Source organism: Eulemur rufifrons, chromosome 28 (assembly GCF_041146395.1).
Source record: "Eulemur rufifrons isolate Redbay chromosome 28, OSU_ERuf_1, whole genome shotgun sequence".
NCBI lineage: Eukaryota > Metazoa > Chordata > Mammalia > Primates > Lemuridae > Eulemur > Eulemur rufifrons.
Genome location: NC_091010.1, coordinates 45,105,575 through 45,123,321, shown reverse-complemented (window position 1 = coordinate 45,123,321; position 17,747 = coordinate 45,105,575). Strand labels below are relative to the sequence as shown.

At 43.9% G+C, this 17,747-nt stretch overlaps 1 protein-coding gene across 8 annotated transcripts in view; it reads left to right on the top strand.

The window, feature by feature from the left end:
- MMS19 (MMS19 homolog, cytosolic iron-sulfur assembly component) overlaps nt 1–17,747 on the top strand; it is a 31,674-nt gene that overhangs the window by 9,408 nt on the left and 4,519 nt on the right. The window contains exons 3-20 of one of the 8 annotated variants that reach the window (XM_069461201.1): nt 1,593–1,641; nt 3,710–3,810; nt 5,133–5,218; nt 5,595–5,669; nt 6,774–6,843; nt 7,235–7,363; nt 7,454–7,515; nt 11,806–11,892; nt 12,331–12,405; nt 13,146–13,223; nt 13,791–13,929; nt 14,185–14,339; nt 14,594–14,672; nt 14,966–15,091; nt 15,281–15,362; nt 15,706–15,806; nt 15,909–16,058; nt 16,940–17,095. In XM_069461201.1, the coding sequence (XP_069317302.1) occupies nt 1,593–1,641; nt 3,710–3,810; nt 5,133–5,218; nt 5,595–5,669; nt 6,774–6,843; nt 7,235–7,363; nt 7,454–7,515; nt 11,806–11,892; nt 12,331–12,405; nt 13,146–13,223; nt 13,791–13,929; nt 14,185–14,339; nt 14,594–14,672; nt 14,966–15,091; nt 15,281–15,362; nt 15,706–15,806; nt 15,909–16,058; nt 16,940–17,095 (1,800 nt within the window). Of the gene's footprint in view, nt 1–1,592; nt 1,642–3,709; nt 3,858–5,132; nt 5,219–5,594; nt 5,670–6,773; nt 6,844–7,234; nt 7,364–7,453; nt 7,516–11,805; nt 11,893–12,330; nt 12,406–13,145; nt 13,224–13,768; nt 13,930–14,184; nt 14,340–14,593; nt 14,673–14,965; nt 15,092–15,280; nt 15,363–15,705; nt 15,807–15,908; nt 16,059–16,939; nt 17,096–17,747 lie in introns of those variants that run through there. The other 7 variants (XM_069461207.1, XM_069461208.1, XM_069461206.1 and 4 more) reach the window with 7 other exon arrangements.

Sequence of the window (17,747 nt, the reverse complement as noted above, 5' to 3'; positions counted from 1 at the left end):
GAACCCTGTGGTACTGGATTAGAGTTGGAGACATTAATATGATCTTATGTTTAGTTTAATATATATGAATAGGTACAGAAATAGCGACAGATATGTGTGTATATGTGAGTTAGGACACCTACATATATTTCCCAGTTCTCTCTCTGCTGAGAGGGCCTAGAAGCAGTGACACCCTAATGGCAATGAGTGCATCCACACCCAGATCTTGGTTTCTAAATACCGTTCTCCAATAAAAAGAATTAGGACTTCTTAGGAAAGGCTGATTCTAGGGGTGGGTCAGGGAAATTACAAAATGAACCTTTAGTATTTTGAAATGCTGGAAAATAAGCAAGTGCTCAACAAATGAAAGCATGGGTCATGTTGAAGGGGTACAGGAGCCAGCCTAAAAAAGCTCCCAATGGCCAAAGATGGAACAATTTCAGCAACAAAATAAAATTTTCTTTATTGGATATTAATAAATTGGATTATTTATTGCATTATGACCCAAGTATAAAATAAATATACATGAGTTCATACTGATAAAAAAATGAGTAAAGGCGGAGAGAGAAATCATTCTTGCAGAAGAATTCCAAATAATATAGATGAATATTTGCCCCTCCCCCTTGAGTGTAAGCTGGATTTAGTGACTCCCTTCTAAAAAAAAAGAGTACCAGAAAGGGAAAAATAAAAGTAGACTGGGCACAGTGGAACTTGACTGTGGACTTCTCATCAACTTTGGCCACCATGTTTTCTTTGTGTGTCAACAGGAAAGGAAACTTGCCAGCCTTATTTAGGTCTGGGCCAAGGCTTTGTGGGATCTGCTTGATAGAAGACTCTGAGGCCAACAAGGCATCATACTTCTTGGCCAGCTTCTCGTTTCTATTGACTTTCTTCAGCACCTCAGTGTCCATGTGGGGGATGTCCACAGCCTTGGCCCCATCGCAGTGCTGCTGTTCCCCCAGGACACACACAGAGAACTTGGGGTGGCGGGTGGACTTAAGCCTGATGGTGCCAGAGAAGTGTTTGTCCTTCTGAGGGTCATAGTTCTTCAAGCTGATCTGCACCTCCACCATTTCCAAAAACTTCCGGTGCTTGTGCTGGTTCCTGTGCAAGACTTCTTGTACCGCCTCATCCAGAGTGTCCTGAGAGACTTTGAACTCATGGTTCCTCGTGTCTTGATAACTGGAAAAGAGCCCTTTTTGCTATTTTAAATAGGCTCTTTTTTCCTTATATCATTGTATAGGCTATTGTATATACATATATGTGAAGGTTTTCTTTTTTATAAATTTTATGTGAAGGTTCTAAGTTTCATAATATTAATTTTGTACCCATCTACCTTGATGAGTTATTTTGTTAGTAATATTTTTGATTTCTCTTGGATTTTCCAGATATTCATTCATGTCATTTACAAATGATACATTTACTTCCTTTTCAGTCTTTATACTTAAAGCTGCATATGTGAAATGTTACAGTAATGCTTCTTATCTAGAAGGGGTTCTTGGCAATCGTAGGGGACCCCATGGTACAAAGCTTATGGTAGAGCCATTATTGAACCCTGTGATGGGGTTTTTTGTTTTTTGTTTTTTCATATCTATTTCTTTTGTTTCCTCTAGATGTGAAATCCGGCGGCTATACTGTGTTACAAGTGGTGGAAGCTCTTGGGTAAGAGCCTCTGCCCTGGAATGCTCTTCTCCAGCCCTGCCTGTGCACCCTGAAAGGTTACTTCTGTGCGTTGCTACTTTCCTGGAGCCTAAATTTCTCCTCCTGTAGCCCAGTATCTCCCCTATGGCCCAGCATATTAGTACCTTGGTCTAAGCCTATGTCTTTGAGCTCTTTCTCCTGAAAAAAGTTTCAGGAGTAGTAGCTTCTTGAGTAGTGTTTGAGAGCACAGAGCCTTGGCTCAGCCTGCAGGTTTGGCATAAGATGAGTAGATGAAGGCCATCAACTATTGTTTAATTAGAGTTAGGGTTCCTCTCGTGCTTCTTTAGATCCATTCACCCGCCCCTGGGATTCTAGTCAGCCTGGACCTGACTCAAACAAGCTATGGACTCTGCCCAGGGAGTTGTCTGGAGGCTAACCCTGCAGCAGATCCCCACCAAGGAAAAAGGTTTGGGGGAAGAGCTGAAAAAGCAGTGTTACATTAATAATTTAGGATTCTAAGCACCAGAAGTATGTACTTACAATCTAATGCCTGCTTTCCTCATATTTTGTACTTGGTAGACCACTTAAATTGACAAGTCTTCTTAGTAGGAGTTGTTAACTGTTACAACCAGCATGGCTTCTAAAACAGAGAAAACTAGAAAATTGGGGAAACAAACAAAGTTACTGTTATGTATTTCTCTAGACCATTTGGTCTATCTACTCACGTGGTTGTGGGTTTGATCTATTTTTTTTAAAGTAACAGCTTTATTGAGATACAGTTGATACATTTTAAAGTTTACCATTTAAAGTGCATAATTCCATGGCTTTTAGTATATTCACAGATTTGTGCAATTCTCAACATTATCAGTTTCAGGACGTTTTCATTTCTCCAAAAAGAAACCCATACCCATTAGCAGTCATTTCCCCTTCCCTCTTCTTCCCAGCCCCTGGTAATCACTAATTTACTTTCTGCCTCGATCAATTTGCCTATTCTGGAAATTTCATATAAATGGAATCATAAAAGATGTGACCTTTGTTCCTGGCTTCTTTCACATAACATGTTTTTAAGGTTCATCCATGTTGCATCATGTATCAGTCCTGCATTTCTTTTCTTGCTGAGTAATAGTCCATTGCGTGGATATATCACATTTTGTTTAAACATTTATCAGTTGGTGGACATCTGAATTGTTTCTACTTTTTGGCTATTCTGAATAATACTGCTGTGAGCATTTGTGTATCTTGGTCCATTTTTAAATGCTCTGGATGCAGTTTTCTACTTCCTGAGCAGAAACCTTTCTACAGGTTTCTATCCTAGGGAGCCTGTCAAATGATCTTATTTTTGCCCTATATGCTTAATTATATACACCCTTATTTTTGAGGGTTAATGCAGTTGTCATGGCCAGCTCTCCTCCAGAAACTTACTTCCTGCTTATTCCTGTTAGAGTACTTCTAGTACGTTTAAATGTAATTTCTATAGAGCATTTTAAAAATAAATCAGCTCCTTATTGCTTCAGTCCAGCTTCTCTCATGTCAGTAATTCTACATAGTTAAACCTTTATTCTGGCCATCTTACTTTGTAAACTTCCACTTGCAAAGTTTTGGCTTTTTTGTGTTTTTTTTCCCCCAGGACTTTGGTGTTTGCTTGCTCTCAGCATTTTTTCCTTAGCAATAATTTACAAAAATGTACTTATTCTTCTATATTGGTAGAAGCTGCAACTGCCAATCATCTCTCAAACCCTGCTAAGCTCTGTTTCAGAGGAATGTCACAATCATACCACTGGGGAGAAAGAATAAACACAATGCCCATTAGGTGCCAAGCTCAGGGCGCCTGGAGACAGAAACTTCTGCCGGCTGTGGCATCACATGTCCTCTAATGATGCCAGATCATTTGATTCTTTATGCTTCTATCCTTTCTGGTATCCGTAATGCCATTACCTCAGGAGCACCTCTCCGGGTTGTTTTTACTCTTTTAACAGGGCTTGGCTCTGCTTCCATGCCCAGGGGGTGAGTGTGACTAATATTAAAATATTTGCTCCTTCAAAGGTTGAACTGAGTAATAGCAGGTTCTCTGTATCCTACTTTCCCCCAGGTCCTCTCTAGAGAATCCAGAACCTCGAACTCGGGCACGAGGAATCCAGCTTTTGTCACAAGTGCTACTCCAGTGTCACTCCTTGCTCCTGGAGAAGGAAGGTACTGGCATCACTAGTAGGAATGTCTTCCTGGATTGCCCAGCCAAGGTCTCCGTGTCTACTGAAGCTGACTTTACAGGCAGGAAAGGGGGGCATAAACTATCTGTGAACTGCTGTTTCAGGGTCTTCATTCCCACTGGTATGTGTGGCAGAGATGATTAGAATTAAGACAAAAGACACAAGGATTTCACATGTAGCCATAGAGAGTTTTTAGAGAGTTTTTTCAGTGTATCTTTCCCACTCTATAAAATGAACAGAGTAGTACTTCATAGATGGAGAGGAAAAGTAATGAAATACCAAAGTGCTTTGAAGTCCTGAGGAAAAAAAGCCAACAACTTGTTTATCTTCTCTAGCAGGGGTAGGCAAACTACAGCCTGTTTTTTGTGTTTTTAATGAGACATGGTCTTGCTGTGTTGCCCAGGCTGGCCTTGAACTCCTGGGCTGTAAGCAATCTTCCTGCCTCAGCCTCCCAAGTAGCTGAGACTATAGGCAAGTGCCACATGCCTGGCTTACAGCTTGTTTTTATAAATTAAAAAGTTTTATTGGAACACAGCCACACCCATTTATCTATTGCATATGCTGCTTTTATTTTCTAGTGGCAGAGCTGAGTAGTTGGGATAGAGACCATGTGCTCTATAAGTCTATAATATTTACCATCTGTCCTTTAAGAAAAAGTTTACAGTGCTGAAAAAAAAAAGAAGAAAAGAAAATAACAACAACAAAAAAGTTTACAGGCCAGGCATGGTTGCTCATGCCTGTAATCCTAGCAGTCTGGGAGGCCAAGGCAAGAGGACCACTTGAGGGAGGCCAGAAGTTCAAGACCAACCTGAGCAACATAGTGAGACCCCATCTCTACAAAAAAAAGAAAAATAAGGCAGGCATGGTGGCATGCACCTGTAGTCCCAGCTACTTGTGAGGCTCAGTCAAGAGGATCACCTGAGCCCAGGAGTTTGAGGTTGCAGTGAGCTATGGTGACGCCACTGCACTCTAGCCTGGGCAACTGAGTGAGACCGTGTCTCACCAAAAACAAAAACAAAAAAAAAAAGTTTGCAGACCCCAGTTCTATAGAAAGGCAGTTCTGGGCTGAGAGTAGATTTTACTGTGGACCTGTGTGAGAATGGATAAGATATATTTCCCTATTTTCCTGACTGATCAAGGCAAGTCACCTTCAGATGGGAGAATGTGGTATATATCTCTTTGTGAAGGGGAAAATTTGTAGTAGAACCCAGACAGGAACAGCCCTTACAGACTTAGGGAAGGAAGCAAAGCTGGTGGGCCCTCTTTGCACCTGTGCAAACTAATGGCTGAATCTGGTTTGTGCAGTGGTACACCTGATCCTGTTCTATGAGAACCGGCTGAAGGACCATCATCTTGTGATCCCATCTGTCCTGCAGGGTCTGAGGGCCCTTGTAAGTTTTCGTTCGTTTCCTTACATAACTATGTTTGTGGGAGACCTTGTCTAGTTCCCTCCTTGCCCTTTGACAGTAAGGCTTCAACTGCTGAGGAGCAGATGCCCAAATGTGGTACTAAATTAGTGTCAGCCAGCTCCGCTTCTCTTTTTACTCTGGAGAGTAAAAGTATCCTTTGGGGGACTGGAATTCATCGCTAAACTGGAAGGAGCTGCAGAGAACTCATCAGCTTGAGAAAGTTTCTCACCGTTAGCACTTCTTCCTGAACTAGGATATTGTGATTCCCACTACAGCTAATTAGGTCTGTTGTAGGGTTGTGTCTTGGAGGCCGTGCTGTAATTCCCTCTGTGCTCACATACCTTCCGTTCTCCCCCAGAGCCTATGTGTGGCCCTGCCTCCAGGACTAGCTGTTTCTGTGCTTAAAGCCATCTTCCAGGAGGTGCATGTACAGGTGAGTGATAACAGTCGTGTTGGTATTCTCCTCTGTCTCCCACTTCTTGAGGTCACTAGAATTAAATGACAAAAATCACTGTCGGCCAGGCATGGTGGCTCATGCCTGTAATCCTAGCACTCTGGGAGGCTGAGGCGGGTGGATCACTCGAGGTCAGGAGTTCGAGAACAGCCTGAGCAAGAGCGAGACCCCGTCTCTACTAAAAATAGAAAGAAATGATCTGGCCAACTAAAAATATATATAGAAAAAATTAGCCGGGCATAGTGGCGCATGCCTGTAGTCCCAGCTACTCGGGAGGCTGAGGCAGGAGGATTGCTTAAGCCCAGGAGTTTGAGGTTGCTGTGAGCTAGGCTGATGCCACGGCACTCACTCTAGCCCGGGCAACAGAGCAAGACTCCGTGTCAAAAAAAAAAATCACTGTCTTCTAAGTCTGGACTCTTCAGGTCTTTTGACCATGCTTGTATGTTATTCCTTGCTACTGGATGTGGAGAGGGGTGCGTGCCATTATGTCTGACCTGTGTCCTCTTAAATCTACAGAAAGTAAGGCATCCATGGAGCAGGTTTGGGTCATTGGCACCACTGCAGTACTGCTGAGTCAATAGCTGTATTATTTCTCTACAGTTCTTCTCAGGTTGATCTTATGGTGATATAAAGAGCACTGTCCACTTAGAGATTGCAGCAAAAAGTAGTGTCAGCTGAGGTATTCTTTGCGTACTTACTTTTTTCTTTTTTTTTTTTTTTTTGAGACAGTCTCGCTCTGTTGCCTGGGCTAGAATGAGTGCCGTGGCATCAGCCTAGCTCACAGCAACCTCAAACTCCTGGGCTTAAGCGATCCTACTGCCTCAGCCTCCCGAGTAGCTGGGACTACAGGCATGTGCCACCATGCCTGGCTAATTTTTTCTATATATATTTTTAGTTGGCCAGATAATTTCTTTCTATTTTTAGTAGAGACGGGTCTCGCTCTTGCTCAGGCTGGTCTCAAACTCCTGACCTCGAGCGATCCACCCGCCTCGGCCTCCCACAGTGCTAGGATTATAGGCATGAGCCACCGCGCCCGGCCTTCTTTGCATACTTTCTTCACTTCCTTTCTCCCTTACTCCCAAGTCCCTGCCACAGGTGGACCGACACACAGTCTACAGTATCATCACCAATTTTATGCAAACCCGGGAAGAAGGTAAGAGGCAGGGCTCCCTGGGAAATCTGAAAAGTGAGGACATCCTACGTTTCTCCTCCCATTAGTAGGACTCGTTTTAGCCTGGAGGCTATATAGAAGAGCCAGTACCCAGAGAGGAATGATTAAAGTGAACCTAGGGGTCCACTCTCTCCCCAGTGAAGTAAAGGAAGGGTAGAGTTTGTTCAAGCCAAATGTTAAATTCTTACCTTGACAACAACATGTATATAGTTGCACATCTCTTCACTGAGTACTTCTCTTAGAATAGGAGGACCAAAGGGTCTGCCCTGAGAGGAAAGGGGAGGCAATCATAGCAAAGGGAGAATGCAGGCTGGGAGAAAGCCTAAGTTCTGTATCCTGTAGGACAGTAGTGACCTTATTCTCTCCTTCTCAGAGCTAAAGGGCCTAGGAGCTGACTTCACCTTTGGCTTCATCCAGGTGATGGATGGGGAAAAGGATCCCCGTAATCTTCTGGTGGCCTTCCGTATCGTCCATGACCTAATCTCCAGGGACTATAGCTTGGGTACGTCTTTGTAGCTGTGAATTTCCTGGTTAGGGCTTGTCAGGTGAATGAAGCTAATAAGTCAGCCTCATTCTTTCTCTGTTGCCACAGGTCCCTTTGTGGAGGAGTTGTTTGAAGTGACATCCTGTTATTTCCCTATTGATTTTACCCCCGTAAGTAGTACCTTCATTCATTCATTCAAAATTTTTATTAATTTTTTAAATTTCCTTTTTACCAAGCTTGTTTGTCTGTCATATTCATTCAAATATTCGTTGAGTATCTGCTATGTGCCAGTCCCCATTGTAGGCACTGACGGTACAGGTCAGTAAAATAGATACTCCCTGCCCTTGTGAATTTACATTTTAGTAAACTGGGAAGTGGCATTGGAGAAAGGATTCAAATCAGTAGGTATCTGGGGGGTTCCTTAAGCTCCTTAACAATGTACTCATTGCTGAGGGGCTACAGGATTGTAAAACATTGTCCCTGCCCTTGAAGGTTGAAACATTTAAGCAACAATATGAGGTTAGGTACCAAAGTGAGTGGTGCTACAGTTGTGCAGAGAAGACAGTTCAGTGTGAGCTAGAGTAGGCAGGAACTGACTTCACAGATAAGATAGGATTTCAGCTGGTTTGTGAGGGATGGGTAGGATATGACTCTGGAGTTAGAGAGGGCATCTCAGGCAATAGAAACAAAATGATTAAACAAAGGCACAGTTGAGCACACTATGTACAGAAGGTGTTTGCTCTGGTCCTCATGGGCCTTCCTCCCACTCTGCATTTGATTTCCATTCTCCTTTCAAATACTCAGGGTCTCATCACCATGTGGGTGTGTGTGGGTACGTGTACTGCAAGCATTAATGGTTTGGAAGAAAGGAAAGGAGTTCTATTACAGCATGCCAAACATTTGAGTATTAACTCTCACTGCCTTTAAAATGATACAGCCATCTCTGCTGTAAGGAATTTCTTACCAGATTATTTCCATTGATATGTTGCTTGGGACCACCTCTCTCCTGAAATGAATCTTTTCACCTCTTTCATAACTAATATTCCTATTTCTAACTTAGAAGAACTTATGCCTTTGAGATCTTAAAAGATCCTGGTTCAGCTACCATGTTCTTCTGCTTTTACTTTGTTTTGTGTTTTGTTTTGTTTTTGAAAAGATAATACGTTCACATGATTCAGAGTCCAAATAGTGAAAAATCTCCCTGCCGCCTTTCTTTCTCCATAGTCAACCGAATGTATCAGTTATGTTTGTATCTTTACAGAGCTTTTGCATCCATATATAAGCAAATGCTGCCCCCCCCCCAAAAAAAAGTAGCATACATACACACGCTCTCTCTCTTCCTATACTTTGCTTTATCTTAGAGTGTTCCATATCGGTATATAAACTGGCTTTTTCATTCTTTATGGCTGCATAATACTCCTTTACACAGAGAAATACCCAATTCATTTCACTAGTCTATAGAAGTTCTTGCTAATCTTTTGTTGTTACAACCAATGCTGCAGCTTATGGGTATGATAGGATAAATTCCTAAAAGTGGAATTGCTGGGTTAAAAAATATATGCATTTATAATTTGAGGGAGAGGAAGAATATTTCATCCATTTTCTTGAAAGGTAATACAGTGCGCATGATTCAACATTTAAAGGCAGAGAAATGAGCCTCCTTAATACCCCTTTACTGCCGCCATCCATTTTCCCTTTAGAAAGAATCACTGTTCCAGCTGTTTATATATTTTCCCAGAGACATTCTGGGCAAAATAAACTTATAGATAATATTAGGAGAGTTTCTCTTAAGCAGATTTTTGTATGTTGTTCTGCACTGCAGTCTATCAGAAGCAGAAAGCTCTTGTCAAGATACTAATTAAAACAGATACATGGCTCTAGTGTAACTATTTGTGTTAGAAATATTCTTTATTGTCTTACAAATCAGTTTTGACCATATGCCATCATAGTGGATCTCATCCATGTAAGGTTCAATTCCTTTAACTTTCACTATGCCTGTGTGCTCACTCTGCAGAAGGAGTTGGCAAACTTTTTCTATAAAGGACCAGACAGTGCCTATTTTAGTCTTTATGGGTCAAGTGGTCTCTGATGCAATTCCTCAGCTCTGCTTTTACAGCACAAAAACAGCCATAGACACAAGAATAGGTACAGTGGCTATATTCCAATAAACCTTTATTTATGAACACTAAAATTTGAATTTTATATAATTTTCACATGTCACAAAATATTCTTCTTTTGATTTTCTTCAAACATTAAAAATGTTAAAACTATTCTTAGTTGTGGGCTATCCAATCTCAACTGGTTACTTCCTACTCCTGATATAGAGTAGATATTGGATCTTCCTTTACCATCATCCTAGGATTCCCTTATCTTTTCTCTTGGATCAGATCTCCTATTTCCTGAGTTCACATATTGTTCATGTTGTGGTTTACTCCCCAGCTTGGTGATGTACCTCCTTTTATATCTTCCTGAGAGAATATATAAAGTAAAAATTTTTTAGATTTATAAGTCTAAAATATCTCCTAATATTATCTGTAAGTTTATTTTGCCTAGAATGTCTCTGAGAATAAAATATAAACAGCTGGGAACAATGATTCTTTCTTCCGTTTTTTTTTTTTTTTAAGAGACGGAGTCTTGCTCCATCCCAGGCTGGAGTACAGTGGTACCATCATAGCTCACAGCAACCTCAAACTCCTGGCCTTGAGCGATCCTTCTGCCTCAGCCTCCTGAGTAGCTGGGACTACTGGTGTACGCCACCACCTAGCTAATTTTTAATTTTTTTGTAAAGACTGGGTCTCACATTGTTGCTCAGGCTGATCTTGAACTCCTGGCCTCAAGTAATCCTCCTGCCTCTGCCTCCCAAAGTGCTGGGATTACAGGTGTGAGCCACCACACCTGGCCTCCAAAGCCTTTTGAGGACTGTATGGTATATGCATGGGTAGTCATTCATCTTTCCCTAAGCTTACCTAGGATTTTGTTATTTTGGGTCTGTTAAGTCATTTTCTTATCCATCTGCTTTTCAACTTCTAAAATTTTGTTGTTAACGTCTCTTACCCTGTTCGCTTCAACCTTTAGCTTTATGTCTTTTTAAAAAAAGAAAATCCCTTTATTATTATATATTTGGTGGAGTTTCCAAAGAGGTAAAGGAAAATCTGATTCATGTTTTCAATCTGCCATCTTGACACAGAAATCATCAATGCTTTTTATGTTGTCAGAATTATAGCTTTCTATAAGGGTGAAAAAATAGAAACGTCCATCAGAGAGGAATTATTTAAATAAACTGGTTCAACCACAAAATTAAATAGTGTCAGCCACTGAAACTAATGTTATGAAGGAATAATGTAATACCATGAAAAAATGTTTTTAATGTATTAAGTGGAAAAATATATTACAAACCATATGAACAAAATAATCATTTTTAAGTATACATATATATTATAAAGAAACAGTATAGGCCGGGCGCGGTGGCTCACGCCTGTAATCCTAGCACTCTGGGAGGCCGAGGTGGGCGGATCGTTTGAGCTCAGGAGTTCGAGACCAGCCTGAGCAAGAGCGAGACCCCACCTCTACTAAAAAAAAAATAGAAAGAAATTATATGGACAGCTAAAAATATATATAGAAAAAATTAGCCGGGCATGGTGGCGCATGCCTGTAGTCCCAGCTACTCGGGAGGCTGAGACAGGAGGATCGCTTGAGCCCAGGAGTTTGAGGTTGCTGTGAGCTAGGCTGACGCCACGGCACTCACTCTAGCCTGGGCAACAGAGTGAGACTCTGTCTCAAAAAAAAAAAAAAAAAAAAAAAAAAAAAAGAAACAGTATATACTAACACATAGTAATAAAATATATACAGAGAAGAAAGCAATACACCAGAAACTTAAGGATACTTATTTCTGAGTGGTGAAATGATAGAAGAAAATGTGTGATCAGGTAAAAAATAAATGCGTTTATTTCCCAAAGAACACATAAGATCAAGTATGTCTTCTTTCTGGGGCCTCATATCTTCTTATTCTGCCAGATTGGGTATAAATATCACCCTGTTCTGCAGGGTTGCCAGGTTCAAGCCTGTGTTCAAAGGTGGTCTTAAGAGTTATGCAGGGTCTGGCACAGTAGCTCACGCCTGTAATCCTAGCACTCTTGGAGGCCGAGGCGGGAGGATCGCTCGAGGTCAGGAGTTCGAGACCAGCCTGAGCAAGAGTGAGACCCCGTCTCTACTAAAAAAATAGAAAGAAATTATCTGGCCAACTAAAAATATATATAGAAAAAATTAGCCAGGCATGGTGGCACATGCCTGTTGTCCCAGCTACTTGGGACGCTGAGGCAGTAGGATCGCTTAAGCCCAGGAGTTTGAGGTTGCTGTGAGCTAGGCTGATGCCACGGCACTCACTCTAGCCCGGGCAACAGAGCAAGATTCTGTCTCAAAAAAAGAGTTATCCAAACACATGGCCCTTCTCCCTTTTCCAGCCACCCAATGATCCCTATGGCATCCAGAGAGAAGATCTCATCCTGAGTCTTCGAGCTGTGCTGGCGTCTACACCACGATTTGCTGAGGTGAGTCTAGCCAAAGTCAGGGTGTGCAGCCTCTGCCCATAGAAGGCTCTGAAGAAAACAGTAAAAGCATGGGTTAAAAGAAAGATCTAGTGTACATTTTAGGGTATGACATCCTGCAAGTGTCTTGTGTAGCAAGTATCTTCAGACCTTTGATGTGGAACACTTTACCATCTCTTCCTTTAAAAGAGTAATCCAATCCCCATATGGTACTGTCTTTTTAGATCCTATAACTTTGCCAACTTGCCTATTTTCCAGGTAACTCGTGCTCTGGCCACAACTTGGCAGGAAGGTTAGCTGACAGTTACAACTACTGACTTGAGTGTAGCTCCTTGACATAGCACTTGCCCCTGGGGACTGGTGGCAGTAAGGACATGGTTGACCTTGATGTGGCAGAGACATTACCCATCTCAGGCTTAAAATCTTCCCTCTCCCCCACAGTTCCTGCTGCCCCTGCTAATTGAGAAAGTGGATTCCGAGATTCTGAGTGCCAAGCTGGATTCTCTACAGACTCTGGTGAGTGATTTTTCTCCTTGTAGGATCCAATTGCCTTTAGACAAGTTAGGGGTAATAAAGGATATAGACTATTGGACACCCAAGAAGAGTTCATGGGCCTCAAAGGAGAGATACCCAGCATTTGGGCCCATGTGTTAACCTAAAGCCCCTAGCTACATATTGTCCTGTCCTGTAGTAACTGAGTGGTAACTGAGGAAAGGGCTCCCTCTTTATGCTTTTTTTTTTTTTTTTTTTTTGAGACAGAGTGTCGCTTTGTTGCCCAGGCTAGAGTGAGTGCCGTGGCGTCAGCCTAGCTCACAGCAACCTCAAATGCCTGGGCTTAAGCAATCCTACTGCCTCAGCCTCCCGAGTAGCTGGGACTACAGGCATGCGCCACCATGCCCGGCTAATTTTTTTTTCTATATATATTTTAGTTGGCCAGATAATTTCTTTCTATTTTTAGTAGAGACGAGGTCTCGCTCATTGCTCAGGCTGGTCTCGAACTCCTGACCTTGAGCGATCCACCCGCCTCGGCCTCCCAGAGTGCTAGGATTACAGGCGTGAGCCACCGCGCCCGGCCTATGCTTTTTTTAAATTAGGGTAAACTCCTGTTTCTCTGTGCCCTGGGTAGGACTGTTATGAAGTCCTGCTAGGTTTTCTGCTGAGAGCCAGGCTCCTTCAGGTGCCATTATGCTGAGGTGCCTGCATATCCTAGGATGTGTGAGCGTGTGGATAGCTGACACCTGCGGTTTCCTTGGCAGAATGCTTGCTGTGCTGGGTATGGACAGAAGGAACTGAAGGACTTCCTCCCCAGTCTTTGGTCTTCTGTCCGCAGAGAGGTGAGTGTTACTTAGATAAACTCACTACTGTTAACTCCCAGTTGTCAGCCATGAGGGGAAGTAATGCACCCTGTCGTTTTCCTCCTGTTGTCCCCAGGACCAAAGGTACTATGCCTGGTTATTCAGTAGCAAACAAAGGGACATAATTCTAGTTGAGTGACAAGAGAGAGAGTTCCAAGCAGAGGGTCAGCTGCTTGGTGAGAGCACTTGATCATCTTTGCACATTGCCCACTTGCTGTGCTTCCATAGCAAGGAGAGTAGGTCATGGTGCCTCTGGCACCATGCTAAAAAAGAGGGGGAGAACGAGAGTTAGGATAGGGGATCCCAACAGCCACTGCTCAGAGTTGGCATTCTGTTTCTCAAAAAGTACATCTCTTAATCCTGAGTGAGACTAAGGACTTGGTGAGAATATAGCAATTGAGAAGATGTTCAGTTGGGGTGTTAATTTCCATTGCTGTGCCCTAGAAGTTCTCAATCCTCCCTCTTCACCAAGGAAATAGGCAGTGGTGGGTGGGGTCTCATCTGGTGCAGGCTCACCTCAGTAGCCATGGGATCCCTCCCCGACAGGTGTTCCAGACGGCAAGTGAGCGGGTGGAGGCAGAGGGCCTGGCGGCCCTCCACTCCCTGACTGCGTGTTTGTCTCGCTCTGTGCTGAGGGCTGATGCCGAGGACCTCCTTGACTCCTTCCTTAGCAACATCCTACAGGGTAACGGGGCCATGGCAGCCAGAAAGGGGAGTAAGCACGATAGAGATAACATTCCTTAAGGGCCACTGACCTTTCATGTGTAGCCCCCACATGTTCAGTGATTTAGGGGCTACAGCCCTACTTTGAATTGAAGACAATTTGAGTGGTAACTGCTAGCAGGCTATCCCAGGTCTCAGTCTCCAACCTGTCTGGACGGTAGGGGAATCAGACAACATTTGGCCTACTTCCCAGGTCTGTGACATGCTGCCTCTCTAGACTGCAGGCACCATCTGTGTGAACCGGACATGAAACTGGTGTGGCCTAGTGCCAAACTGTTGCAGGCAGCTGCAGGTGCATCTGCCCGGGCCTGTGACCACATCACTAGCAACATATTGCCTTTACTGCTGGAACAGTTCCACAAGCACAGTCAGGTAAGGGAGTGGAGTCTTTGGGGGAAATGATGGGACTTCTGTGCCAGGATCCCTTTCTCAGAGAGAGCAAGCTGAGCTTTAAGTCGGGCACAGATAAGAGATGGTGGGTTTTGCTCCCATTAGCTGCTGCTGGTTCTCTTGTTCACTCTTTCCCTGACTCTTACGTAAAAGGATAATTCTCCCTACTTCCAGAATAGCAGGATTGAAATCCTTTAAAATATTCTTTGACTCCAGTACCCCTTGAAACATTACAGAGCAACCAGCGGCGGACAATCCTTGAAATGATCCTGGGTTTCTTGAAGCTGCAGCAGAAATGGAGCTATGAAGACAAAGGTGAGGTTACCTTCCGTTTGTGGTATCCTAGGAGCTGTTGAGCACTGTAGCCTACAAAGGATAGCAGGGCAGAGTGCTATGTAGTAGTCGAGGTCAGCGGTCCCATTGTTCTGAGGTTGTAGCACAAGAGAACACTTAATGGATGAAATGTCTATTTTTTCCCCAACATGCTTCCTTGGACACCCCATGGATTAAGCTCTTTAAACCTGGCCCACGTTGTCCTTGCATCATAGCTGAGTCAGGGATATTGAATGTAAGGGCTTCCTTTTAACCTGGCCTCTGTCTCTCCCTAGATCAAAGGCCTCTGAGTGGCTTCAAGGACCAGCTGTGCTCACTGGTATTCATGGCCCTCACGGATCCCAGCACCCAACTTCAGCTTGTTGGCATCCGTACACTCACAGTCTTGGGTGCCCAGCCAGGTACATCTTAAGAAAAAGAGAGAAGATGAGGGTATTGGTCCCTTCCTTGCAATTTTCTGTCTTAAGAGCAGTCTTAATTCCCTGTTCTCACTGCAACTCTGATGATTGGGCTTTCTAATAGGATTTTTGGAAGGGTTGTGGTGGTTGCAGGGGAAGAAAGATGAGGTTCCTGTTCCCTTCTAACTACAGATCTCCTATCTTCTGGGGACCTGGAGCTGGCAGTAGGTCACCTATACAGACTGAGCTTCCTGGAGGAGGATTCCCAGAGTTGGTGAGAATCTAAAGCAGTGAGACAGAGCGCAAGCTGTTCCCTGCCTCTGTATTAGTAGCAACAGATCAAGCAAGGACCAGGGCTTTGTGCTTCTGACCACTGGCTCTCCTTAGGGAGGTGGCTCTGTGTTAGGCTCTGGCTGCTAACCAGTTGTAGCGATGTGGGACTGCCTCTTTTTGGGGGGCTTTAAGAAGCCCTGTACAACTCAGTGGTGTAGGTACTTGAGTCCTGCTCTTTAGCATGGAGGCCTCAGGAGCCTACACTCCTGAATCTGCCTAATGTCAGGCCTATACAGAATGATGGGCCAGCACTCAGCCAAAGCTTACCTGTTCTGTGACCCCAGTAGGGTGGCAGCACTGGAAGCATCAGGAATCCTGGCCACTCTCTACCCTGTGGCCTTCAGCAGCCACCTAGTACCCAGGCTTGCTGAGGAGCTGCGCACAGGTATGCATCTTTAATCTCCTGTGGCTTACCCTTCCCAGCAAGGCCGTGAAGCCTTCATCTTGTCAACACACAGTGAAACCTTGTCTCCTGGGTTGCTTTCAGGGGAATCAGATTTGCCTGAAGGGGATGGGCCCACCAAATGCTCCCGGCATCTGCGCTGTATGCAGGCCTTGTCAGCTGTATCAACACACCCCAGCATTGTTAAGGAGACGCTGCCTCTGCTGCTGCAGCATCTCTGGCAGGTGAACAAAGGTAACTACCGGGAATGATACCCAAGGAGCTGGGCTGAATGGAGAGCTGTAGTCAAGTTTGGAGTTCACACTTCTAAAGCAATGGTTCTAACTGTAGCTGTACGTAAGAGTGACGTGGCAAACTTTTTTAAAAAGTACTGATGCCTGGGTCCAACTGAATCAGTCTCTGAGGAGGGATGGGACTTGGGCAACAGTAATTGTTAGAGTGCTCAGGTGATTTTCATGTGGGGTCAGAATTAAGAAGCACCACTCTGAGGCCATGGTGCTCAAAATATGATCTGTCAAAAAGCAGCGTGGGCACCCCAGGTAACTCATAGGTTTGAGTTTGAGAAACACGGCCCCAAGGCAAAAGTGATAGCAGCTACTGCTACTGGGAACCTGCACATGATCACCGTGAGTCCTCACTAACCTAGGCTCCATGCTTAGGACTGCCCAGCCCTCGGGCGTAGATCCAGATCAACAGTGGCTGATCCAGCAGCTGTCACATAGTAGAAGGAACACTAGGCTTGGAGTGTGACTTGGGATTGATTCCTAACTGCACTTACTGTGACCCTGGAAAACCCCTGATCATTTCATTGCACTTCCAGTGTCCTCCTCCATAAAGTGGGGGAAATGATACTCATAGGGTTGTTACCAAAATAAAGGAGAGAATGTATCAGAATGCTTGTGTTGCAGAGCCTGGCACAGAGCAGATCTCTGCTATGCAGTCTGAACAGATGAAAAAGAGCTGCTAAGAGAATAAAATGATTCGGCTCTTTAATAAGACATTCTTGGCCTCTTCAGTCATTCATCTTTGACTGTTCTTCCCATCTGCTGTATTGGAAATACCTGGAAGTGGTTTTAAGAAAATCTTACAGAAAACACTTACTTTTTCACCAACAGGAAATATGGTTGCACAGTCCAGTGAAGTTATTGCTGTCTGTCAAAGCCTCCAACAGGTGGCGGAAAAATGCCAGCAGGACCCCGAGAGCTGCTGGTATTTCCACCAGACAGCCATACCTTGCCTGCTTGCCTTGGCTGTGCAGGCTTCCATGCCAGGTAACTTTGCACCTCTCCTCCGTCCCTGCCTGTGGGATCTGCCCTCCGCTAGTGTTGCACAGCACTGCCATCCTCTGGGTCTGGCTGGTACTGCATCTCAGGCCATCCGAGGCTTTGAATCCTTTGTCCCCTGAGTGAGATTTCACTCCACAGCAGAGTGCCAGCCTGACCGATGGCAGGAACCAAACTAGTTAACATTGTCAACTAGTGTTAACAGTGTTTGAGAAGATCCACACCTTTTTCCCTTTGATTGCTATGTAATTAGTTTAGTTGGAATTAGACCCTGGAGTCGAGCAGATCTGGTTGGGTTTCATCCTCAACTCTACCACTTGGTAACTTAGGTGAAGATACCCATCCTTTCTAAGCCTGAGTTTCCTCACTTGTAAGACAGGGATAAATAGTAATATCTCCATCACAGGGTAATTGGTAACGATTAAATAAAGAGTGTGAAATGCCTGCCACACAGTAAAGTGCTCAGTATGTGACAGTTGCTATAAATAGTAAGGGCCCATGAAGACAATTCCGTTATTTTAAAATTTTTTTAAAGACCAATGTTACTATCTCTTATTTTAAGAACATCCATATTAGCTATCCTTATTTCTCACTGTTTCCTAGTCTAAGGACTGTGCACAAGGTTCTCAAGAGCTCTGTG